This window comes from Quercus robur, chromosome 10 (assembly GCF_932294415.1).
Source record: "Quercus robur chromosome 10, dhQueRobu3.1, whole genome shotgun sequence".
NCBI classification, from domain to species: domain Eukaryota; kingdom Viridiplantae; phylum Streptophyta; class Magnoliopsida; order Fagales; family Fagaceae; genus Quercus; species Quercus robur.
In genome coordinates, this window is record NC_065543.1 from 9,647,558 (window position 1) to 9,674,439 (window position 26,882).

At 34.5% G+C, this 26,882-nt stretch overlaps 1 protein-coding gene and 1 pseudogene across 1 annotated transcript; one reads left to right on the forward strand and one right to left on the reverse strand.

Annotated features, from left to right (window-relative positions):
• LOC126703813 (uncharacterized) lies at window positions 1-16,774 on the forward strand (annotated as a pseudogene).
• On the reverse strand, window positions 14,449-26,378 carry LOC126702428 (uncharacterized). Its single transcript, XM_050401126.1, has 3 exons — window positions 26,066-26,378; window positions 23,843-25,097; window positions 14,449-15,065 (listed from the first exon to the last, which is right to left on the reverse strand). Exon 2 carries the CDS (start codon window positions 25,037-25,039, stop codon window positions 23,861-23,863), a length of 1,179 nt encoding a protein of 392 aa, XP_050257083.1. The 5' UTR covers window positions 25,040-25,097; window positions 26,066-26,378; the 3' UTR covers window positions 14,449-15,065; window positions 23,843-23,860.
• Window positions 26,379-26,882: the final 504 nt, after the last annotated feature.

Here is a 26,882-nt window from a genome sequence, read left to right on the forward strand (position 1 = left end):
ATGTATGTTGCAACTCGTGGCTTATTCAGAATGAAGCCCCCAACAATCATTGTACCAACATGTATAAAAGCAGATGTAGAACAACTCTTTGAGGTGCACAGAAGAATGGACCAATCAGAGCTGAAGCATAATCTAATTGGCTTGGATGTTGGTAATGGCTGATCTTGAATTGAATTCTTTCATCAACTGAAAATGTTGGTCCTTCCGCATAATGTAGTTTTAAGTAAGCTTATAGTGCTTTTATTTTCAGGAGAAGAGTTTTGTTTGAGAAAAGACCTTAAAGTAAGAGCTTTTAAGACGTACCATGTCATTCCAAGCCAGGTATCTTTATTAGTTGTAATTTTTTTTCTCTTATGGCTTTCCATTCAGATGCTGATGAATTAGTATATACTTTGAGCTATCTTTAGTATTTATTGACTGTGAATGATTCATGACAGGGTTATGTAGTTTACTTTGTAAAACAGAAACTTAAGCAGGAGTACATTGGCCTTCCTGGGAACGAGATTAATAATTTGAAGTTATCAGGTGTGGAGGTCTGTCTTGACAGTTGCCTTCATAAACTTCTTACTGATAACATGTGATTGGAAATTTGCTTCCTTTACATTCTGGGGGACCTTTATATTGCAATTTTTTATAGATTATTTATAAATAAATTGCACTTTTTTATGCAACTGTGCTACCACTTATTGACTGCAATACTCTTCCTTTCCCCTGTTAATTTGATATGGAGAGAACTAGGAGCGGGATGTGAGAAAATAGCCATGACCATGAGTAAAAGCAGTAAAAGCAGTATATTCTTCCTTTCTTCCATGTTTTCTGTACAGACTTCCTTTTATACCCTTGACTAATGCTTTGCACTATACACCCGTGTCTGGTACTACTCTAACTAGCCTTTACTCCAACCAACCCAATATCCTAACTAACTTGTAACTAACTGACCTGCATACACAATTGCAGCACCGGCACTACACAATACCCCCAAATATCCAACACTACACGTGCACAATGGCCTTACAGTCATACCCCCAAATATCCCATTACAATCATACCACAAAATATCCCACAAATATCCCTAACACATGCAGACATTCACAAACTATTGCATCACATATATAGTTACATTCTTTTTTTTTTTTCATTAGGTGGTGAGTTTACATCCCCAAATCAAGAGAGGTTCCATCACTACAAGATGAATCTTCTATAATATTGCTTCTTTTCAAGAATACATGGTTGATTAAAGTTTGGGTTTTGAACTGTTGTACCTATGTATCAGTTTGTTTTGTCCCTAAGTTAATAATCATGCCTTTCAATTTTGTTGGCATGGGACTTTTGGACGTTGAACCTGAAAACAAACCAATGGGAACAGATAAATCTAAAAGGTTGCCCTGGTCCACGCTCAGGTCATCGAATGGTAAGTTCATGTCACTTCAGATTGACACGTACATCACTTAATTCTTTTAGGATCTCAAAAATATCAATTTCAACCCATAGGGGCGTGTATGTGAAGTTTATGTAAAGATGCACCATCATGTGTTAAATGTGTAAATGAAGCAGAATTCTTATATGAATAAAAAAAACATGACATGAGCAAATTAGGAAATGTGTCAATTGGAATTAATTTAATTTTGAAGAATGGATTTGTAACTTTGTTTGACTTGATATAGGCTGAAAGCAAACTAGAAGTAATAATTGATGGCCTCTTAAAAATTCTGCTTCTGTACTCAATAACCATCTGAGCCTGCCCAAAAGTAATGTTGTTGAACATGAATGTATATTATAATTTATGGTATGGTTAACACTGCAAATTTTCAATTATAATAGTAATAATAATTATTATTTTATCTGAAAAATAACAAATTAAATGAAGCAGTAAAACTTCTGCAAATTGTAGTTCATGATTCAGTGTATTACATAGTCAATGTTTATGGTTTCATATGGTGTTGATTTTAAATGACATGCTATTAAAGTTTCAATTACATCCAGCTTGAAACTTGAAAAAGATAATAGCAAGGACCAAAGCATTATGCTATCAAAATATAGTTAGGTTGAACAATCCACTCAAGTTCTATTTACTTCATATTTCAAGTTTAGCATTTGTAATTAGAACTTTTTGATCATATTAATTTGTCATCTCTTTCTTTTAAATTTAGTCTAGATAAGTTAGGAGCATATATTAATTAGAAAAGTCCTACATGTATTAGAAAGCTAGAAAAGTGAGAGCCAAGCTGTTCGGTTCTCATCAATGCTATAGAATTCGTTGACTCTCTAGTCTCTTTGTTAATGCATCAAGTTTGTGCCATTTAGATTCTCAAAGAGTTAGCAAATTGTTCTCAGCACTTGTTGTGGAGCCTTCATCAAGATGTTTATTAGTTAGTTGTATTGTAATTTAATAACTATGTCTTCATTCGTAATTGGCACAGATGTTTTTTATGGCTTGTGTGATTAATTTACTTTTTTATTTTTGTTTTTGTTTTATTGTTTGGTGTTGGTTTCTTGCTAATTTAACTCTTTGGATTCTTCCATCTCTCTCTCTCTCTCTCTCTCTCTCTCCATTACGCATTGACCCCTAACATGCTGATCACCATATGCATGCTCACAAGTATTTATTTTTTCCTTTCTAGTTGAATAACTAATTTTTAGACTTCTCAGCTTTATGTATTGCTCAAATGCTTTTTAAATGTCATCCATTTGGTAATTGATGCCTATATAGGTTTTGATACATTTTCATAATTCATGTATTAGTCCTGTCTTTTAATCTCATATGGTCTTTGTTCTTTTTCAATAATTTTATTTGATTCTGTTACAGGTTTTATGCAAGCACAAGATTATCATTTTCGGTGGATTCTATGACACTCTTAGAGAAGTGAGGTTGTTGATGGGTATTTATCAACGTTGTTGAAGGTTTCATCATTGTTAACTGATGCATCTGTGCTGATTGTCTGCTTGAATTTTTAAGACCTTGTCCTAAACCACAAAAGAGACTCTAAGTCAAGCTTGTTTTGTTGCATAACTGTTTCTATATAAATTAATAGAGAAATGTAACCACATTAGGGACTCTAATCATGAGTTTGATTTGTTGAAAATATTTATGCCCTTCTTGATACAATATCTTTTTGGTTAGGATATTCATAAAATTTTTGTGCCTAATGGATGAGGTTTCATAACGTTTTGCATAAGGAGGAATCCAGATTCAATAATTTATGTATTTGAATGTAATCTAACTGAACCAAGGATCAGAACTTTGTTGTCTTGTCTTGCATGCTTGTCAGTTGTAGTATAATTGGAGATTCTAAGCTTTCAAATACTTCGTGTGATGATACCATGATATGACAATTGAATCGTAGTGGTGTTTTTAATGTGTGCTTTTTTTATACTTCATTGCTAGCAGCCCCGTTGGTGTGTTTTCCTTGGAAGAGCATTTGGTGTTTTAAGGTACCTAAAAGGGTGGCCTTTTTCTTATGGACAGCTGCTAGGGGTGGGCTTCTTACTATAGACAACCTTGTTAAGAAGAAGTTACCTCTTGTGAATTGGTGCTGCCTTTGTCGATGTGAAGAGGAAACTGTGGATCATTTATTGATCCATTGTAAGTTTGCGTATACCTTGTGGAGTGAAGTCCTTTGTGTGTTTGGGGTTCAGTGGGTGATGCCGAAGAACGTTGTTTCTCTTCTTACTGCATGGTGGAATTGGTTGGGGAGTCACACTTGGGGAGTCACACTTCAAAAGTGTGGAATATGGTTCCAGTGTGTCTTATGTGGTTAATTTGGAAGGAGCGCAATGCCCGTACTTTTGAGGAAACTGAGAGACTTGTAGACTATGTGAAGTCTTTGCTACTTAGGACTTTGTTTGAGTGGTCCCGGATTTGGGGGTTTACGCATTGTCATTCTTTGTTTGACTTTCTTAATTCTGTTAGTCTTTCTTTTTGATTGGTTTGTACTCTTTTCAGTGCAGTGAGTTTACTATCGTAAATTCATTGTGCTTTTTATCAATAAAGCTGTTATTACCTATCAAAAAAAAAAAAAAAACTTAGTTATTGTTTCAATACACATTGTCAACTATTTGACATAAAAACTATTATGTCTGTCTCTCTGCTTGATTTGTTTCCTCCATCTAGGAAGAGAATGATTTTCTTTTTAAACGTGTTTGGTAATAAAGGCTAATCAGTTTGTATGAACTTAATAGTACTTCTTTATGCCATATAATTAATGAAGCTGTTTAACTCCATAAGTGCAGGTATTATAACGATTTGTATGTATTTGACCTGGATCAGTACAAGGTGCACATTTTTGGCCCCTGTTGTAGGAGGCTAGTGTTATACTTATCTGTTACGTTCCCATCTATCATTTAGCCAATGCTAATGAAATGTTGCATTGTAGTGGCAAGAAGTAAAGCCTAGTCCTGGATCCATGTGGCCAAGTGCTCGTAGTGGTTTTCAGTTTTTTGTTAACCAAGATGAGGTGAGGGATTTAGAATGCACTTTGTTATGGTAGCTATGGAGCTATTCCCTGCTTTATTTGTTATTTTAGATCTGTCATACTCTGCCTAAGATGTGCTACAAAGTCCAGGGCATATAATTATCATTCAGAATGTCAAATTTCATTGGAGTTAAAGAGGAATTTATGTACTTGTTATGGGTATTTTTGAATTTTGTCATGTCCCAGCATTAATTGGAGTTGTTGAGAAATAATTTACTTATAAAAAATATTACAATTATCCCTTGGTATGAGCAATGACTTTTTATGTTGGTATATTTCCTTCTTCGATATGATTCCTAGGTTCTCTGAGGGAAATTGAAATCCATATGGACGTGATTTAGGGTTTCTAGATATTTTATTGACTTGAGTGGTCAGAGTTTGATGCATACCAGTAAGGCTGGTTCTCACTATCACTATCCCCCACCTCTCTTCGGAAAAAAAAAAAAAAAAAAAAAAAAAATGAGGTTGTTAATGAATGGTTAACTAATTTTAAATCATTGGCTTGTTGAACAATGCAATGCTTGCATTTGTATCCATTTTGCTTGTACTAGCCTGAAAGGCGTAAGCTGCTTTCTGATATAAGATTTTCTTTATTGTTGGTTTGCGGACTTGAGTTTTTAAATTATCACTAATAATTATCAAATAAAAATGCATTGTCTTTACCATTTATTGTCCTTTTCAATGAATTTGACTTTGTCATCTTTTCTGCCACCTCTGAATTGAAGTGTTTTCAGGAGACAAAAACTATATATTTACAGAGTTCCTTTGGCATTGCAGATTTTCTTATATGGTGGCTATTCCAAAGAAGGTTCATTTGATAAGAGCAGCTCTGGGAAAGGAATTGTTCATTCAGACATGTGGTCACTTGATCCTAGAACTTGGGAATGGAACAAGGTCCATAACCTCAATGCTTTTCTTGTTTTTCGATGAACATATAGAAGTGTAATAGAATGGAAAGGCAAGCATGATTTTTTTATGGCAACAGACACAACTACAAAGGAACCCCTTTCACATCACCATCTGTCTATAAAAAACAGAAGATGATCTTCCAAATGTTCAAACAAAATCTTTTTTTTTTTTTTTTTTTAATATTTAATTTGTATCACTGACTATTTTATTGAGAGTTGGGAAGGAACACAATTGTCAATGTCTTTGACCCAAAGGCATTTTGTCTACCCTACAGTCAAGGGTTATACTGTAAAGAGTGTGAGTTGTCTTTAGCCTTTTTCTTCTTAATGAAGAAACAGAAGTTATTACTCTAAAACTAATGCCCAGCAAGCATACAATGGTAACATTCTAGGATTATTCTGTAGTCCTCTATAAGTAGACCCACTTGACATGATCAAACTATTGTCTAGAACCTTATTAATTGATTCTTTGGCATATGTGTTGCATATTTATAGCTGTCGTTATGACCATGATTTTCCATTCTTTTTTCTTTATATTTAAATGGAAAATTATTTTTCCCTTATTTCTTTGTCTTGTTTCTTTAATAAAAAGTATTATATATGCATAGAACACTTTGATTTTATTTCCTTTATGGAAATTCAACCATGCTTGTGGGTGTACTATCCAGTCTAACTGTATTCACATCATCATAAGTAGGTTTAAGATGCTGCTGGATCCTGAAATTAAAGTAGATAACTTATATGTTCTTGTCTCAGCCTTGTTTTAATGTTTTATAAAAATAAGTGACTTAAGAATTATGAGCAAGCAACTTCTGTGCTGCTCATATCAACTTTTCCTGAAATTAAAGTTATTATCTTATTAAGTTCTCTTTTGTTGAGATTGTTGCTAATATCATTTCCTTAGTAATAGGTTAAGAAAAGTGGGATGCCTCCTGGGCCTCGTGCTGGGTTTACCATGTGTATTCATAAGAGGCGGGCCTTGCTATTCGGTGGTGTGGTGGATATGGAAGTTCAAGGTTAGTTGTTCTGGTCTGTGTGTTCAGTTTTCCTTTTACATGCTTGTGATATCATATATGTGCATGTGTGGCATGCTTTGTTGTACATATATCATGTGAAACTAATCCTAAGTAATTGAACTACAAATCCTCATCAACTGCTCCCTTGCATGTTGTCAATCCTTAATTTAAAATGGTCACTCCTAGACCAGGTTTTCACCTATCAAAGCTCATAAGAATGTTAAAAACTACTTTATTTATATTCTCTACTCCCTCACGTGCTTGAATTTGTAACCTACTGTTGTCACTTTAAAAGCCATCTGTATACCCTTGAATTGATGGTAAAAGGACAGGATTAGTGATGAAAATGCTTGTGAGATGATAGTGATTGCACCAACTGTGTACTGATGGCGGGGTTATGTTTGGTCAAGAATAATACATGCATTGGTGAGAAGTGAAATGGTTTCGTTCAATGTACTAATCAAGACTGAAATAAAGGAAATGAGAATTAAGTTAGTGAGAAAAACTTGTTTGTCTGTGTTTTAATGAATAACACTGCATGAGGCTAAAACAACATTGCAAAATATAAGTGGCGTGACTGACCTCAGAGTATCAGGTTTGATGAATAAATGTGTTCACTACATCACGTTATATTCTTGCTTCCTATACAGTTGCAGTCTCTGACTTCGTGATTGTCTGTCTTTTTATGGGCCGGTGCCTTTCTTCCCCCCAAATGTGCAGGTGATGTTATAATGAGCTTGTTTCTGAATGAACTTTATGGCTTCCAGATAGACAGCCATCGGTGGTAAGTTCTACCTGACATTATTTTTGTAATGGTTCAGTTATTCCTAGACATAATATGTGTTTACATCTTTTATGTATAGGTAGCACTGTCATGATATTCAGTTTTGGCTCTATATCTTGCTTCATTTCTCTAATTATTTGCAATAATGAATGACTTTTCATTTTAAATAAAGGCAATGACTACTTTAGTAGTGAATGTCATTTTGTAGATCATGCCACTTACTGAATATGTTAATACACTGTATATAGGTATCCATTGGAGCTACGAAAGGAGAAGTCAACGAAAGATAAGGCATCGGAATCTGAATGGGTGGAAGCTGAGGATGAAGATGATGATGAAGATGAAGATGAGGATGAAGATGATAGTGAAGATGACGATGAGGATGGCAACAGTGACAAGACTACTGATGATGATGTTGATGATGTGGAGGTGCATCAAATTTTCCTCATTCAGCAAAAGATAGTTGTGTTGTTTTGTAGTTTAGGCATGCACCCTCTTTAACTTGTTAGCAGCAAGATTGAACCCTTAGTTTTGCCCTTCCCTTGCTTGAAATTTCAATATTTGAAAACTTGTTTCCTGTTTTCTCCTTCCTTATTTTCTTAGAACACAAATTTTGAGTATCCCTAATTTCATACTAAATGTGACAGTTATCATCTTATTTTGTTCCTTTAATATGAAGAGCATAGGTTTCACCTAGAAGCTTTCTTATTAGAAATTAATGCCTGTAGATATTGTTGCTGATAAAAATAAAATTCTACAATATTTTGATATTATTGAATCTTGAATACTTAATTTCTTGACCATAAAATAATATTCAAATATACAAATCTTATTTCCGAAACAATTTTCTAGTTTTGAATATTATGATACAAATGATGAAGATGTTAAAGACAAAGTCTCTTGTTTATTTTATTTTTTGCCGGGGGAGAGGGTGTTTGTTATGGTGAAAATTAAACCTGATTTTGTCCCTCCAATTCTAATTCATTTGTGATATGTTTGTGTGTGTGTGTGTGTGTATAGGCAGTATGTGATTCAAACTCTCATGATCTTGTGTGTGCATGTGAGAGAGAGAGAGAGAGAGAGAGAGAGAGAGAGGTGCTGATGTGCTGCTTAGAGGAGATGTTTTGGTTACTATTTCCTTATATTTAATAGAAGTTGAGAAGATGTGCCAGTTTATTTAAATTTGGTTTTCACTCTTCTATGCATATAGGCTAAAAATGATGGGTCCCTTCAAATGGGAGATGCGGTTGCTTTGATCAAAGGTCAAGGAAAGACTCTTCGAAGAAAGGAAAAAGGGGCCAGGATAGAGCAGATCAGAGCCAGTCTAGGCCTTTCAGATTTGCTGGTACTTTAAGATATGTGGCTGTTTATTCAAGTATATAAATCATTTTCAGACTATGATTCTGGGCTAGAAGAAACCTGACTTTGAAATATATGAACCGACTGCATGTCTACAGCATGAGGATGTAATTTATGTGGATTGTGTTTTGATTGCCCTTGCTGATTATAGCAGTATTTACTTATTATTCAGCTGAAGGCAGCTTCAGAGTTTAGACACCTAATTTATCTTTCTTCATCCCATAAATTTGTCAACTGATTGCTTGTCATCTTTGTGCATGAAGCCTGGAGAATCAGAGGGATTTCTATAAGCGTACAAATATGTACTGACAAATGGCAGCTCATGAACATACTCAACACACTGGAAAGGTCTATTCTTTCCCCCTAAATAAATCCAACTATATACATTTCTGTTCTCTCTAGGAAATACCTGCTACATGTTGTCTCTTCTCCCTTTTGTTGCTCTTTTTCTGTTGGCTAATAATTTGTGTTGGATCAATTAAAACAGCTTTACTTATCAAAGGGTTTAGCCCCATTTTCAATTTTTTAGTAGAACATAAAAATTACTAATAAATGGTATCAGCTTTTATTAGTTCTGCAAGAAAGACCCAGGTCTAGTCTACTTACAATTGGAGGAAACAAGTATCATAAAGTACTTTTGAAGTGGTTGAATCAAAGTGGCATTTTTAATGGGTTTGTGTGGAAGGGGATCCTTCAGTTTAAATTTGATCTCAAACCTTTTTAACCCCATTTTTGTTGAGTCCTCAAGTAAAAGCGCAGAGCCAGGTTGTAACTGGATGTAATATTGAATGTCTTTATGGATGTCTGACATATTATTGTCTTGGCCTTGCAGGACCTTCGCAAGGATGGTTTTGATCTTGCCGAGTCTCAATACAAGGAGCTTAAGCCTTTTTTTCCAGACCAAATTGGCCTCCAGTTCCCGGTTCAACCAATCGGACTGGCCGGTTTGGTCCTATTTTTAAAACCTTAAGAGAGCGTACAAGGGAGAAAGAGGCAAAAAAAAAAAAAAAAAAAAAAAAAAGGAGAAGAAGTAGAGAGCTTCTGAGCGTGGCACAAGAGAAAAAGGGGGAAAAAAGAAAGAAGAATAACAAAGTGCAAGAGAGAGAAAGAAAAAAAGAAAAGTTATGCGAGAGAGAGAGAGAAAATATAGTGTCTTGTCACTATAGTGGGTTCCACAGTTTTCTAATTATTTACAACAATGTCATTCAGCATTGTTACTCAAAAGTTGAAAATTAGTCTGATGTGTTCTCAAAATACAGTGTTTAAACACCATAAATTGAAAACTGTTATTCAAACACTCTTAACTAAACTCTCCTACCAAACGTACTTTATTTTTTTGGCCAACAATTTTTCAATGTTTAAACACCAAGAACAGTTGTTTGAACACTCCAACTAGTGGCTAAAATGTATAATAGTTTACTTCTTTTTTCTCCCAATTTTTTAAGATAATACATTCTTTGTAAAAGGAAAAAAAAAATAATAGGAATGAAGAGGAGGGAATTTCTAGCCATAAAAATAAAGGTATAACTATAATCTATAATCAATCAATAATATATATAAAACAAAATACGTTTGACTTTTGATTAGCCTTATAATATTATGCTACATAAGCTATTTAGGTCTCATACTTTTAGACATCACTATTTTAATACATACATACATACATACATACATATATTAACTGAATTTAAAATATATTCTAAATTTAAATTCTTAGAATCTTGGTATATTATATATATATATATATTTTTTTTTTAAATGGTAAAATATATATTTCCATATAAAAACACAATAATAATAAATCCATATTAATAACTATAATTTTATATTTTTATATTTAGACAAAAAAATATTTTTAAAAATAATAAAAAATTATATTATATTTAACTTTCTCTTGTATTTCATGGATTTTTTATTAATAAATTCAAGATGTCATATTCATAACCTCCTTTGAAAGTAGGCAAAAACTATGATGCACTTTGTAGCCTATCTAGCATCCATATTAATAACTATAACTTTATATTTTTATATTTAGACAAAAATATTTTTAAAAAATTATACTATATTTAACTTTCTCTTGTATTGCATGGATTATTGATTAATAAATTCAAAATCTCATATTCATAACCTCTTTTGGAAGTAGGCAAAAACTGTGATGCACTTTGTAGCCTATCAAGAATCTAACCCCACCCCCCCTTCTCCCACATACCTCAATAAGTAATGAGGTTTGGGATTCATAAGTGTCCATTTTAGCTTGGAACATGATTTTTTCTATTTCACTTGAAATTAAGAGTGACTGAAACTTTATATATTTTTAAATTTGAATATTCTAAATAAAGTGAGGTTGCATATATTAGATTGGTAATATTTAATTTGAATTATGAAATTGTTGTATTAAATAGTGATTCTTATATGGATAGAAGGAAATTGCTATTATGTTACTAAATACACACACATATATATATATATGGGCCAACTAATGTACATTTCCTTTAATTGATGTATCTTTTCTTATGTTCTCTAATTGAATTCAGAATATGGTTCTATGCATTAACCAATACAACAAAACTATATTATTTTTTTAAGGACAACTAATTACATTCAACTGTAATTTATTGGTCAATACAATCAAAATGATTAAATTCAATTAAAGACCTTAAAGTATAACAACTAAGTAATTGTACACAAGATTTAGCCCACATGTGTGTGTATTCCATTTTCCTGCACCCAAGCAACCTAAAAACATGGTGATAGAATTCTTTTAGCACTAGGAAATTAACGAGTGAGTAATATTCCATGACAGGGACACGATGCATGGGTGTTGTTGTACTACATATGGAGCCTGCTAAGGGTGCTGATTTTGCTAATGCTAGTACCAATTCGTGATCCATGGTCATCCTTGAGTTCATATCTAGTGAGCTTCAATGACAATGACACATTGCAGTGTCCTAAAGTGAGCGCTGATGTTCAGCACTTAAGAGTTGTTGAACTTGGAAATAATGTTGAAGGTAGAGGCAGAGATGTACAGGTAAGAGTAGGCGAAGGTTATGGAGAAGGTGAAAGTGGAGGTGGAGGCGGAGGTGGAGGTGGAGGGGACAATGGAGGAGAAGGCCAAGATATTATAGAAAGTGGAGGTGGAGATATGAACTGGATCAGGTCGACCATAAATAAACTAATAAAGATGTCCATCATGGTCACAGTCCAAACAACAGCTGCTAGCATTGGCTCCCGTTCCTGTGGCCAACATTCTAGGATCTTCCTAGATTGTATTTTGGTCAATGATTTAGCGGGTTACTTTTGTTGCATGATTGCTATCTTGTTAGCCTATTAAGAAGCCACGGGTTGCAGAAATTCTTGGATGGATTGGATTTACTATTGTTGCCTTCGGGTTCATACTACTTACAACTATGTTCTTCATCGAGTCTCGTGTTTGCTAAGAAAATAAGGTGTGGTTATGTTCGTAAGACTCTGATAATGAACAAATGTATGCATTATTGATAAATACTAGCCAATATTCTGTGTGTTATTCAGATATAGTATAAGTTCATTTGAAAATATTATATAAGAGGTTTTTATTTTTAAAAAGGTTTAGCGTCAATTTTCCATTTATAACCAAATTTTTTATAGCACCTTTCATATAGTTCACACATCCCTGAATGTCATGAGTTATCAATTTACAATATATGTAGTTGAAAAAATATCATTGAGAAGAATTCAGTAAATAAAACAGAGAGTGCAGAAGAAGATAGTATTGGTTAGAAATAGGATGAAAAAATTAAGCATAAATTGAAGGAATATTGTGGGTTTGCACTTTTAGGGATTTAATGTTATTAGAATTTTTTCTTATGCATTCCACAATGTTGGGAAGGCGAAGACATTAACAAATGAAAGTGGAAACAATGTTGAAAAAATACGACACATAATATTATTCAATTGAAAAATTAGAATATAAATTTTATTTAAAGGCTTACCAATTTTCATAGGAAAACGCCTATACCATTGAGAAGAATTCAGTAAATAAAATAGAGAGTGCAGAAGAAGATAGTATTAGTTAGAAATAGGATGAAAAAATTAAGCATAAATTGAAGGAATATTGTGGGTTTGCACTTTTAGGGATTTAATGTTATTAGAATTATTTCTTATGCATTCCACAATGTTGGGAAGGGGAAGATATTAACAAATGAAAGTGGAAACAATGTTGAAAAAATACGACACATAATATAATTCAATTGAAAAATTAGTATATAAATTTTGTTTAAAGGCTTACCAATTTTCATAGGAAAACGCTTATACCATTGAGAAGAATTCAGTAAATAAAACAGAGAGTGTAGAAGAAGATAGTATTGGTTAGATATAGGATGAAAAAATTAAGCATAAATTGAAGGAATATTGTGGGTTTGCAGTTTTAGGGATTTAATGTTATTAGAATTTTTCCTTATGCATTCCACAATATTGGGAAGGGGAAGACATTAACAAATGAAAGTGGAAATTTTTCAAGAAGTTGCAATTGGTTTCTGCACGGGGTAGGTTTTTTAATTTTTTTTTGGTGACAAATGTTGGGTAGGAACTTAATTTGTATCTATCTACTATCTAGTGGGGAGTTTTTACCTTGTAAGATTTTAGTTTTTAGTTTTTTTTATTTTTTATTTTAGAGTTTTAACCTCATCTTGTAATAACTAACTTTCTAAATCGTCTTAATATATTGAGAGAATATTTGGGGAATTAGTTTCAATTAATTTACATGCCATGTTAAAGAGAGAAAATGTAATCTTTTAAAATTAATATAATTAAAAGTATATAAATTTATTGCTTGAGTGAATTGAGAAATGTTTCAATTCCACTAATTTAAACACATAATAATTTTCTTTTTTTTGGGTATTCTACATGTGATTAAATATATATATATATATATTGCATTTTATTGGTTTTTTTTAATGGTTACCAAAGCAAGTCAACTTGAGTAATAATGTTACATTTCCAAACCAAAAGTTTCTTATATAAATTTCGGAAAAATTAATCATTTATAGGTGGGTTAAATGTTTAATTAAATAATTTTTTACAAAGATAGTTATTAAACCACCTATAAATGATTAATTCATGAAAATAAATGCATTTTCCCATTAATAAACTTCTTAGATTCTTCTACTCTTGGTTTCCTTATTTTTTGAAATAAAAGAGTTACTTTTTATATTAAATGGGATCCATAACACATGCCTATTCCTTTACCAAAGCAAATATTTTATATATTTTGGTTTCCTTTGTGTTGAGAAACTAAAATCTTCCATAACTTCTCTTACTATATTTTGGCATCCCTTTTCGAGATGTAAGCTAAATTTCAATATATTCTATTGCTAAATTTCAAAATATCATGTTGTTTTAAAATAGTTTGTGTGAATATAATATATTATCACCCAATTTTGCTAATAAGACTAATATTGTGTTTGTGAAAAGTTTTCAACCAAAAATAGAGAAAAAAAGTGTTAAGCTATTAGTCCACAAGATCAAAATCATTAGTCTTCAAAATTTATTTCACTTAGCTTTGAAAACATCATGTGGTAGAAGATATAAAAATGGTTTAAATGACGTGTTGGTAGGTACTAAATTGGTTGTTTGAAAGGACGAAATCCTCTAATAATTTGTCATTTAGCTTTGAAAACATCATGTGGTAGAAGATATAAAAATGGTTTAAATGACGTGTTGGTAGGTACTGAATTGGTTGTTTGAAAGGACGAAATCCTCTAATAATTTGAATAGAGTTTTGAGAGTTTTTTTTTTTTTTTTTTTTTTTGGGGAGGGGGGGTGTTGTGGTGGTTGAACAATTTGAAAATGGAGACCACAAAGTTTGGAAGCCAAAGAAGACCACAAATGTACTAAAAGGTGGAAAGGAGAAAATATAAAGTTAAAAAGAGTAGAGAACAACAATAATATGCAATGACATTCCAGAAGAGAAGGGAGTGTACCTTCAAACAAGGTAACATCTACACTCATAACATTCCTTTAAGACTAAGGATTCTCAGTTACATCATTTCTGAGTTTTGGAATAACCATGAAAGACACACTTGATGGCCCTAGGACTAGGAATCAACCTATGTCCTAGAGTAAAGACCTAGACAAAACATACAAAGCCAAACATCAAATGAGAAAACAAAGGCTTACCAGGATATAGAACAAAATGAGGAATTACGCCACTAATAGAGGAAGTCATCAGAGTAAATAAGATAACATGCAGTACTAAGAATGGCATCCCCTAACAAATGTTCAAGAAGATGCAATTGAAGCATAATAGTCCTTGAAACTTCAACAAAATGTCTCTCTTTTCGTTATGCAACCGAAGTTTTGTTAAGGAGTAGCCACGAGAGGTTTGATGTTTAATCCCACAATAAGACTAAAGAGACAATAGTGCCACTAATGAGGTGACGCCCCTGTTTGTAATGCTTTTAAGACTACCACTTGCAGAAGCTCAACTAAGGTAATAAAGACCATCCCATTCATGACCTCCACCAATCATCCTCTTCAACTTGAGGTCCTGAAAAACAAAATTGGAAGGATAAAGATTACTGAACAATTAAGGGATTTAGTGAGCTTGCTAATAGGCCATCAGCTAGGACAACAGAATATAGTTGACTGAAAATTTTAAAAGTGGAAAAATAAATTGGTCTTACCAGCCATGTGAGTGAAGCCATTGAGTCCATTACTGATGCAATTGAAAGAAGAGATGAAAAACATGCTATATTACGTAATGAGCAAATGTGCCATATCAAATACTAATAGTTTGTCTTGCTACTGAAGTAACGCATTACATTCCTCCCTGGAAAGAGTGATGGAATCACTAGTAGATGTAGTTGGAGTAGAAACCTGGTTAGCTGGGTTAGCCCAAGGTTTAACATGAAGATCATGACACCATATTACTATATGATTTACACCCCCACAATGAGTAAAATGACAAACGCCAAACACCATCTCTTCCTCAGCCTCTACCAAAAGCATCAATCCCATAACTATAATTTCCAAAACCTCAACCTCCAACATTAGAATTACTACCACAGCCCCCAAAACAAGAATTACCACCAAAAACACCTATAGTAAAGTTACTCCAACCACCATTACGTGAGGCCCTGCCTCCCTAAAGAAGTGACCAAAGCTTAATCATCCTAAATTGAAGTCTCTAACGTAGATGATCCATAGCCACTAAAAGAATTATAGAATACACAATACGCAAGGAAGGAATACTATCATCTCCCACCAAAATCTGAGTCTTCATTGATTTGAAATTTGGATGATAAAAATCTCTTTTGCTAGACCCACTATCTCAGATTGGCGAGCTCTATTTTGAGATTGTAGGGACCAACCTGCAGTGCTTGAATTCTTTATTCCAGAGAGGATAAATGGCAGAACTATTGTAAAGCCCCCTTGGGATGCAGTGGAGGAAGGCATTGGAGAACGGGTGAATTATTTGGGGGGTCAATTCATGGATAAATCTCTACCTTTCCATCTGGTAAAGAATTTTGTGGACCATCAATGGAGCCAACTTGGCAAGGTGGAAGTGATGACCACGGAAAGAGGGTTATTCTTGTTTAAATTTTGAGGATGCACGGGTAAGGGATGAAATTCTTGAAGCTTGATTATGGTTTGCAGCAAACAAGTCCCTTATTCTTCATAAATGGCAACCTGGGTTACAAGCTATCAAGTTCAATCTCAAAAGGATTCTGATTTGGATCAAGATCTTTCACTTACCAGTTGAATATTGGAACCCCAAGTGCCTGAGTCATATCACTAGTGGGGTGGGCATTCCATTATATACTGATTCTCTCACGGAGAAACAGAAGTGGCTTGGGTTCGAAGGTTCGAAGGTTTGTGTGGAAATTGAAGCTAATAGTCCACTACCTATGACTATCTCTGTAGAACTGAGGAAAGATGTATATTTGGAGGTTAAAGTGGTCTATCCCTGGAAACCTCAGAGTTGTGTCAATTGCAAAATCTTTGGTCACTCTGTTTCATTCATGCCTGTTAAAGAATAAGATGAAGGAGAAGCCAACTGAGCAGGTTGGGGATGTAAATAAGGAGCAGAAAATGAGTAATGGAGCTCCCCTAAGTCCATTACAACCTCAAGGGTATAATTCTGTTAATGTGTCACTTCCAAATGAGAAGATTAGGCCAGAGCCGAATCCTATGGGAAGTTCATTGAGGTCCCAAGTGATGGTTCCTGTGAATAGTTCTTCAAATGAGAGGATGTAGATAAGATCTACTCCAATGAGAAATTCTGTATTAGATAAAGCTTTGGAAGTTACTATAGTGGGTGTTTGGGAAATTGGTGAACCTTCAGCATTATCTCCTAAACTGAAAGATAGTGAACACTCTGATGGACAGTACTATAAAACAGTTCGTTGAAGCTGCAATGCAGCAAGGGGCTATAATCAAAAGAAAAAAGAAGAAGAAACACTAGGAGACACATGCAGTGCAAGGAGAGATAAAAGGGGTAAAGAATGTTAGGGCCCGTTTGGTTAGAAATTTCTAGTATCATTGTTTAAGTGTTGTGGAAATTCATGTGAGTTAAAAAAATGTTGTGGAAATACATGTTGTGATGTTTAAACACTAAAAACTGTTGTTTAAACACCCCTACCAAAACCACCTTTTGTAACCCTCTGCAAAGTACAGGTTTCATATGAATTTCATTATATGGAATATTAGGGGCCTTAATGACCCCTTTAAACAGAAAGAGGTAAAATTGTACATTAGAAGGTTTCGGCATTATGAAGGCGATTGTTCCTGGCTGAAGTTTCCATGATGACAAAGAGGTCATTATTTAGGTAGAATATGGGTTTGTAGTGATCAACTAAATCATTGTGCGATTACTTTACCACAAGGATACTCATTTTATGCTTCCTTTGTTTATGGCTCAAATAGTGGTATTGTGAGGAAGAATTTATGGTCAAATTTGCATAGCCTCAAGTCCCAGATTGGTGATCAGCCATGTTTGATAGGTGGTGACTTTAATATTGTAAAGGGGCCTGATGAAAGGTTTGGAGGTTTGGGTTCTATTTCATTTGAAGAGGAGTTTTGTCATTGCTAAATAGAGCTGGAGGTTCTAGATCATCCCTATATTGGGCCTTTGTACACTTGGACCAATAGAAGTGAGGATTTTCAATTCAAGGCATTAAAGCTTGACAAGATACTAGTCAATCCAGTTAGATTTGATTGTTTTCCTCCCATTGGAGTGGAGTTCCTTCCTCCTAGTGTTTCTGATCATGCAACTTCCTTTATGTTCTCACAAGTAGAGGTAAACAGTTATCCAAAGCATTTCAGTTTTTTACTTTTTGAACTGATCATCCTAAGTTTATGCATTTGGTTAGTTCAATCTAGTCTCAGGAGGTTATTGGGGTTCCTATGTTCTGTTTTCTTTGAAGGCTGAGTTAAAAAAATTTAATAAAGATCATCTTGGACGCTTATCACTTAAAAGAGTCCAAAAAGCTAGAGGAACTTGGGGCTGTTCAAAGAACACTCCTGCTTTTCCCTAGACAATAAACATTGCTGCAGTAGGAACAAGAGAAGTCTCATTGTTTTATGTCTTTGAGCTATGCTGAGGAGAGCTTTCTAAAGTGGAAGTCCAGGAATAGTAGGCTAAATCTGGGAGATCAAAATACTGGTTTTTTCATTGGACTGTCAGGGTTAGATCAACGAAGGATCAGATTAGATATTTGTTTGGTTGCTAGGTTCTCCTGCTCATATTGATGTGGCCAAGATTAACAACTTGGATAAACTAATGGAATCAAGAATCTTTGAGAATAGAAGGCTATGCTTCAAGGGGAGGTGACAGCATAAGAAATAAGGACCCTGTTTTCCATTAAAACGGATAAGGCACTAGGCCCGGACTCTGTTTCCCCAGCTGTATACATTGTGTATACTTGGGTGATTCTTTTTTATGATTTGAATAAATTTTACTTAAATAATCCACGCAAAAAAAAAAAAAAGGCACTAGGCCCGGATGGATACTCTGTTCATTTCTACAAGAAGTCTTGGGATATAGTCAAGGAAGATGTTTCAAAAGCTATAGGTTCCTTCTTCTCTTCAGGGAAATTATTGTGAAGTGAATTCTACCACCATTACTCTTGTCCCTAAAGTGCCAAATCCCTCAAAAATGGGAGATCCATATCATGTTGTAATATCATTTAGAAGTGAATCACAAAAATCCTAGCAAATAGACTAAAGCTTTGCCTTGCTGATGTGATTGGCTCTACTCAAACAGTGTTTATCACAGGTAGAAATGGTAAGGGACTATCACAAGGAGAAAGGGGTAGCTAGGTGCACTATTAAAGTCGATTTAATGAAGGCGTATGACTCAATTCAGTATGTTTAGCAGCTTGTGGTATTCCTGATAAGTTCTTGCAGTGGTTGGAGGTAAGAATAACTTCGCCTAAATTCTCTGTTGCTTTTAATGGCAGTCTTGTTCTTTGTTTCTGCAATGGAAGCATTTTCTAGGCTTATGAGAGAAAGGATCACTAAGGAGCATGGATTTCAGTTTAACCCGAGATTTTATGTTTGGCTGACAATCTAATGATTTTTTAAGTGCTGATCCAACCTCCATAAAAATTTGTTTAAAATTTTTTGGATGAATTCAAGGCCATGTCAGGTTTGTAGGAAAATTGCATCAAAGGTGAGGTTTTCTTTGGAGCCACTCCTCCTCCTAAGTCAAAAACTCAACTTTTAGCTTCACTAGAGTTTATTGAAGGGCAATTGCCTATTCGATATTTAGGCTTACTATTGATATCGGTAAGCTCTCAAGTAGGGACTGCAAGCCTTTGAAAGATAAGATCTCAGCTAGGATCCATTCTCGGTCTGCTAGAAGATTGGCATTCGCTGGTAGGCTGCAATTGATCCAATCTGTCTTGTATAGCATACAAGCCTTTGGTGTAATGTGCTTATCCTGCCAATGGAAGTGATCAAGCAGATTGAGAAGAGCTTCAATAGCTATTTGTGGAAGGGTATTGATACTGGGGCTAAAGGAGCTAAAGTGGCATGGGACGGTATATTCTCCAAACCCTGAAGGAGGTTTAGGACTTAAAGAGGATCCAAGATTTGAACAAGATTGCTATTATTAAACATATTTGGAACCTTTTCACTCAGGCAGGTTCACTATGGGTTGCTTGGTGCATGTTTACCTATTAAGAGGTAGAAGTTTCTGGGTTGTTAACATTCCCCAGTGATGTTCATGGGGACGGAGAAAAATTCTTAAGCTTAGGGTCACTGTTAGACCATGGATTTAACACTCAATTGGCAATGGTGAAAAGGCCTTTGTGTGGAATGATAATTGCCATCCTAAGGGGGCTTCGCTGCCTTAGTTTAATTACAGAATAGTTGTTGAAGCTTCTAGCTCTTTGAATGCCAGAGTATATAGATTGTTGAAGAATGGTTGCAGGATTGCCCACCTGCTAGATATGAAGAAATGGTGATTATGCAAGTAGATCTCTCAAGGATACACTTGGGTGATCAGGATTCTATGCATTGGTAAATCTCCAAATCTGGTATATGCCTTTGCTCTTCAGCTTGAGATTAGAGCTAAGCATGATTAGTGCCTTAGTGGAAATTGGTGTGGCATCCTGCTTCCATTCCTAAACACTCATTTATTTGCTGGTTAGCAATTTTAAATAGGTTATCAACTTGAGAAAGGCTTCTAAAACAGGGGTATGTTGGTGATGTGCTGTGTATTTTGCAGAAACAGACCACCTGTTTTTTGAATGTTGTATCACCAGTAGGATCTGGTCCCAAATGCTGGGATTTTGTGATTTTCACCAAGCTATATCTTCTTGGTCTGAATGTTTGCAGTGGGGTCTTCGGATTTTGAAGATGGGAGGGGTTAAAGCTATATTTTCAAGTTAGTGTATCACATATGGTTGCAACGTAATGCCAGTGTGTGTAGTAGCAATAGTTTGTCAGAGGAGGCTATTAAAGCAAGTTTTGAGTGATGTCAGATGGAAGGCTAATTTTTGCAAAGGAGTGCCCAATTCCTCTCATAACAAGATAATTTTGTAGTTGGTAAAATTTCCATCCACTGTGTCTGCTTGTGACGAGAGGAAGTTCATTTGTTTAGTTTTTGCTCTGCTTGTATTGTTGTAATAGGTGTGTGGACTGTTGTTTGTAGGGTAGGACTTTGCTTGTAGCTGTGTATTGGTTAAATACCATGTTTGTAGGCTCGGTTTCTTTGCACCTGGTATAAGGGTGAGGGCCTGCTTGTTAAAGCCTTACGGGTAGGCGATGTGTTTGTAGTAGGGGAATGTACTATGTTAGGTGTCTTCTAGTGTTGATTTAGCAGCAGGGTATCCTGCTTTGTTTGAAGTTGTAATTCAAGTGTTTTTTGATCAATAAAATTACTTATTTCATCAAGAGAGACGCACGTAGAGAGAGAGAGAGGGAGATCTAAATGCAGTGTACTATAGCGTAAGTGTGCCTACCGTCTTTATATATTACTAACATAAAATAATAAAAGTATACAAATACCCTTTACCCTCCAATGGTGTCCTTATTAGGGGCTATGAACGAGCCAAATATTAAAAATTCAAGATTGTTCATTTAAATTTATTTCAACACAAGCCAAACTTGAGTTAATCACCAAACAAAACTACATGTTAACGTATTCTTTTCTCATATATAGTAAAATCACAACAACAAAAAAAAAAACTATCCCTTCAAAATCTATGCTAATAATTTAGATAAAATAATTTTCATTCATGGATTTACAAAAATTATAATTTTTACTACAAAGGGACTGTTTATATCATCAATAAACTACAAAATAATAATTTGATATCGTATGAACTCATTTACAAACTTACAATTTCAAGTCTAATTCAGTACATTATTAGATATATACATATAAATATATAATATTATATACAGGGGCGTATCCAGGATTTTTTACATGGGGGGGCCGATTTTCGACGACGATGATTATCATTGTTGTATGGACAATCTATTTTTTTAGGTTGATATGGACCTTCTTTAAGGCAAGCTTGTCGGATTCATCTTGTTTGTTGATAGGAAATTCACATATTTGTTTACGTGATCCTGGATCACAATCTATCTTTTCAGATTGAATTCTTAAACATTTGAAAGGGTGTTCATTAGGCATTGAAGTATCAACATTTATTTCTACAGCCACATTTGTTTCTACAACCATAGGTGTCCTAAATTCTGAATTGCTAACATATTTTTTCTTAAAGAATGCATCAATTGTTTTTCGTTTGCTCATAATTCTTTAAGCTTTAAGAATATGACTCAAAAATTAACCTGAAAAGAACGTAAAAAATAAACTCTTAATTAGAAATTTTTACTTAATTATATGGATGTTATTCGTACTTAAGAGAAAAAAAAATTCCACTATAATTTAAACAGTCAACCTATCATCATTTCTATTATTAATTATATGGATGTTATTCATACCTCCCTATGCCTTCAATCATATATTTCTCTAAAAATCTATGAAAAATTAAAGTGCATGTAAATATTTAAGTCAGCGTATATAGTTGAGAAGAAGAAAAAAAAAAAAAACACTAAAAAAGGAGATGAAGGTGTAGTGCTGAAGAAAAAAAAGAAAACTGAAAACTCACCCTTTGAATGATTTATTTTAAGAAAGCAAGAAGAAAGAAAATAATGGTCAGGTTTTTTTTTTTGGGATCGTGAGGACTGAGTTTGAAAGGAGGGCTAAGCTGAGGTTTTGTTTTGTTTGGGGGCTGCTGGTTACCAGTGGAGTGGGTGGTGGCGTGTACACAGAAGACAAGAAGAAAATAAAAAGAAGAGAAATAATATGTCTACAATATTTTCACAATATTTTTACAACAAATCCTAAGTGGCAGGTTGTTACTGATTGTTATTGTTGAAGTAAAAAAGTAATCTTAATATTAGGTTCAAATTTGAACCAATAACAACTAACCACTTATGATTTATAAAAATACTGTAAAAATTTTGTAGACGTAGCACCTCTCTAAAAAGATGAAAACTCACCCTTTGAATGATTTATTTTAAGAAAGCAAGAAGAAAGAAAATAATGGTCAGGTTTTTTTTTTTGGGATCGTGAGGAGTGAGTTTGAAAGGAGGGCTAAGCTGAGGTTTTGTTTTGTTTGGGGGCTGCTGGTACCAGTGGAGTGGGTGGTGGCGTGTACACAGAAGACAAGAAGAGAATAAAAAGAAGAGAAATGATATGTCTACAATATTTTCACAATATTTTTACAACAAATCCTAAGTGGCAGGTTGTTACTGATTGTTATTGTTGAAGTAAAAAAGTAATCTTAATATTAGGTTCAAATTTGAACCAATAACAACTAACCACTTATGATTTATAAAAATACTGTAAAAATTTTGTAGACGTAGCACCTCTCTAAAAATAATAGCAAAAGAAAGGGTTCTGATTTTGAGATTGAGAATAGGTGATAAAATGTTATTTTGTTGGGTAGTGTCTTTGGGTATTTAAATATAAGGGGGCCATGTTTTGTTTTATTAGAAGATAAAAGAGGCCTACAATTGAAACTAGAGCATGCTGGGACCTGGGAGTGAATTGAACAGAAATGGGAGGGGGGGCCGGATGTACATCATTGGGGAGCCCAATTAAAATTTATATATAGGCTGGTGGATTTTTTTTTTTTTTTTGCAGGGGCCACGGCCCCCCCAAGGGGCAACGTGGCTCCGCCCCTGATTATATATAGTTAAATTGAGTCTCATGTTCACTAGCTTTTTCACAAACACATTATTATGTTAGAGCTTGGTTCGTTTAACAATCGAGCCTAAACTTGGGTTTGGGCTTGGCTTAGTTGTTAAACAAATGAACATAAACAAATCTTTTCCCAAGCTGGCCTTGAGTTATTTATAAACAACTTGACTCATTTACTGCCCCAGTTCTTATTGATTTTGACTTAACACATCCTTTAATCACATCATGATCAATACACCAAGATTGACCTACTAGAAAGTGAATGTATTAGGATGCCTATGAAAATGTTATGTTCGATCAAGAGGAACTATGCTTTTACATATAAACAACATATATAGGTAAATATGACGTTTTATTTAAAAGATCAAACAAATCTGAGGCCCAATGTACACAGGTTAGGTACTAGAGCATCACAATAGTTAAAACTGAAATTAGTCAAATTACGTAAGTCTAGGATGTCCTCCATGGAGGAAAAAAAGTGCCTACTTGACACAGCCATCTGAACATAGGATGTATTATCTTACTTAAATAAAAGCAGAGAATCCTTACATAAAAGGAAAAGAAAAAAGTTGTCCATGGAAGATATATGAAGGTCAATAACTTACTCAATTGCAGACGATGAATCAGGCTGTTTGTTTGTGAGAGGATTTAATCATCTTTCTCAAAGCTTCGGCAACCATAATACATTTCTTTTTATTTTCCTCACTCACATCTTCAAGTTGTTTGATTTTTAGAATATTCTCTGCTCCTTCAGGTCTTTCTTGTTGAAGAGCAGCAGCTAACATCATTACCAATTTAGGACATGCTTTTGTCTGTAATACAGACATGAATTTTTCATCAAAAATTCTCCCATATTTCCACATCTGCCTCTCATGTTGACCTACTTCTTCATTCATGTATCCAAGAATTTTCACCAGAGCTTGAATCTGCCGGTCAAATTGTGGGGCCCGTATAGCCTTTAACAAAATATCAGGATTGCAATTTAAAGCATCACGGAGCCTACAGAATATTGAAACGATATGCATACCATTGTGAGACAGATGGTTATCATACAGAAATCCCTTGAGACTATCATTGCTGGGCTTTGAGTTAGACATATATAACAATCTGTATAATGTAGCTTTGAATATATCACAAGCAAAATGTACATGGATGGCCTGGATCACCTCTGCTTTAGGAACAATTTTAGTAACAGGACAATGACGAACGTAAAAAGTTTTAAATCCATTGACAATGTGATTCCAAGCTGGGCAATAGTTTTCAGAGGATCGTGTGAACAATCGGAGCATTGATGCAGCTAAGAATGAGTACGCTTTGGCATTCTCTACTACATCTCCACGCTCTGATGCTTGAATTGATTCTCTTGTGGGTACTAGGACATCTTCAAAGTCACTATACTCTCTATCAGACGGTTTACTATGTGGATCTGTAGCTTCAAACATTCTTTCAGTGGATCCTACTCCTGGAGCTCTCAAATGGAATGCTAAAACAAAAATGACTGCAACACCTTGTTTGGATATCCTTGTCTGTAAAGAATGCAATAGAAACCTTCCCAGCTGACATACTTGTTGATCTGTTAATGTTGTCAGTCTAACAGCAGGTCTGTCAGCCCATTCATTATCTAAGAAATCATCTTTAGATACTACTAGAGCATCCGAGTTAATATCATTATATTTTTCAGATCCTGTGTACCCCTGGTTCTTATCTTCTCTACTAGGGTTGGATGACTGTCCAATGTTGTACACACTGCGTATCCGTGCTCTAATGTTCTCCAACTGCTTAGAGATATCAGAGTTGTCCATCTGATTTTTTATGATTTTACACTAGAACTGAAGAGAAAGCTTGCCCTGTCCAGACAGACTGTTGAACATCAACAGTCAAAATTTGAGTTTTGTTAGTTTTGAGTTGCACTTTGGATTTAGACATTCATTACTACAAATAGCAGCTGACATAGTAGAACATAATTCAGGGGGAGATAAAGATAATGTGCCGCAAAATGATTAATGAACTTGAAAGTATAGAAACAAGGTATACTCTGCTTGCATATTATGGTACCTTTGACACTAATGAATAAAATTTCTAAAAAACTGGAGCAAAGATATGTTTATCATACAACAACAACAAACAAAGCCGTAGTCCCAAAATCTTGGGGTCAGATATAGATCCTCGTGAATTAGTTAAGGTTGGTCTTATGTATTATTTTCTTCCATTTCTGCTCTACCTAGAGTTATACTCTCTGTTTTTCACGCAAAAGAGAGAAAATAATATGATGTATATATGTAAGTACAACCTTTCCATCTTGATCTAGAAGTAAGTTGTTGTTTGGATGAGCAAGGGGTATGTTGAGCAGATACGCAACACTATCCAAACATTACCTCAGTGTTAAGGAGAATGTTGAGCAGTGTTTTGTTTTGTATTATTTTGATCAATAAAACACCAACTATTTTATATCACAAAGAGCCTTATCCGAATTGGCAAATTCTTAACAAAAACAGACAAAAAAAAAAATTCAAAGGGAAAGCAAAAACAAGTGGATGAGAAAAGGACAGAGTTTTCTTTTACATCTGTTTAGATCTCTTCTAACTCGTTATGTATTTGTCAATTCATGAACTTCATATCCACGTGTATTATTGAAATAAGTCGTATGACCCGCTAAAAAAAATAAAAAGTCCACGTGACTACGAAGCAAGATTTTTCTAAGCACGTTTATAGGTAAATTTTTCCTGAACAATATCAAACAGATGACAAAAGGCCAGGTCTTGTATATTCTCAGTCACCAAAAAAAACAAAACAACAGAAATAGGAATTATTGCGTTTCAGAAACATACCCAGAACTGGAATTAGCGGCGTTGACTTGATGGGCTGCTCTGCTTGAGTAAGTGTTCTAGGAGAAGTGGGTCTTGCTCTTGAAGCTCATGGGATTTGGCCTTGTGGGTTTATGTTGGTTTTGGACTGTCAACTATGGGTTTCTGTCTTTTTGGATTTGGATGATTATTTCTGAATTAGGAGAAGAGATTGATCTTTATCCCTGAAATCACGATTTGTTTTTCCCCCAAAACTGAGAAAATATTACTTTTATCAGCTGCATTGGGATAATTCACCTTTAACACCTCTACTTTTTCAAGGTTACACTTTACTAATTTTTTGTTATGCCCTACTTAAATATTTCAACTACTCTTTGCATAACACCAATCTAGGGATGGCAATGGGCGGGGCGGGGCGGGGCGGGGCGGGGCGGGGCCGAAAGATGGGATCTTCGCCCCCGTCCCGTATGGATTTTTTTTGTCTCATCCCCGCTCCGTCCTGTATGATGAAGAAAATTTCTTGTCCCATCCCCGCCCCTTAAGCCCCTGCAAAGACCCGCAAAGCCTCACCCTACACCGTAAAACTTTATTTCTTGTTAATTTTCCCTACAACTATCACCATTTTTTCAAATAAAATGACATGTGTTTAATAATAAAAATATATTTGAAATTATAAATAAATTTATTCTATCGAATCAAACTAATTTTTAGCAAATACTAAATAATATTATCTATATATTTAATAAGATAATACCGCAACAAAAATCTCATAGTATGACACAATAAAATAATCCAAACTCCTAATACATAACAAAATAAAAATTGCCTAGTTCTTCAAAAA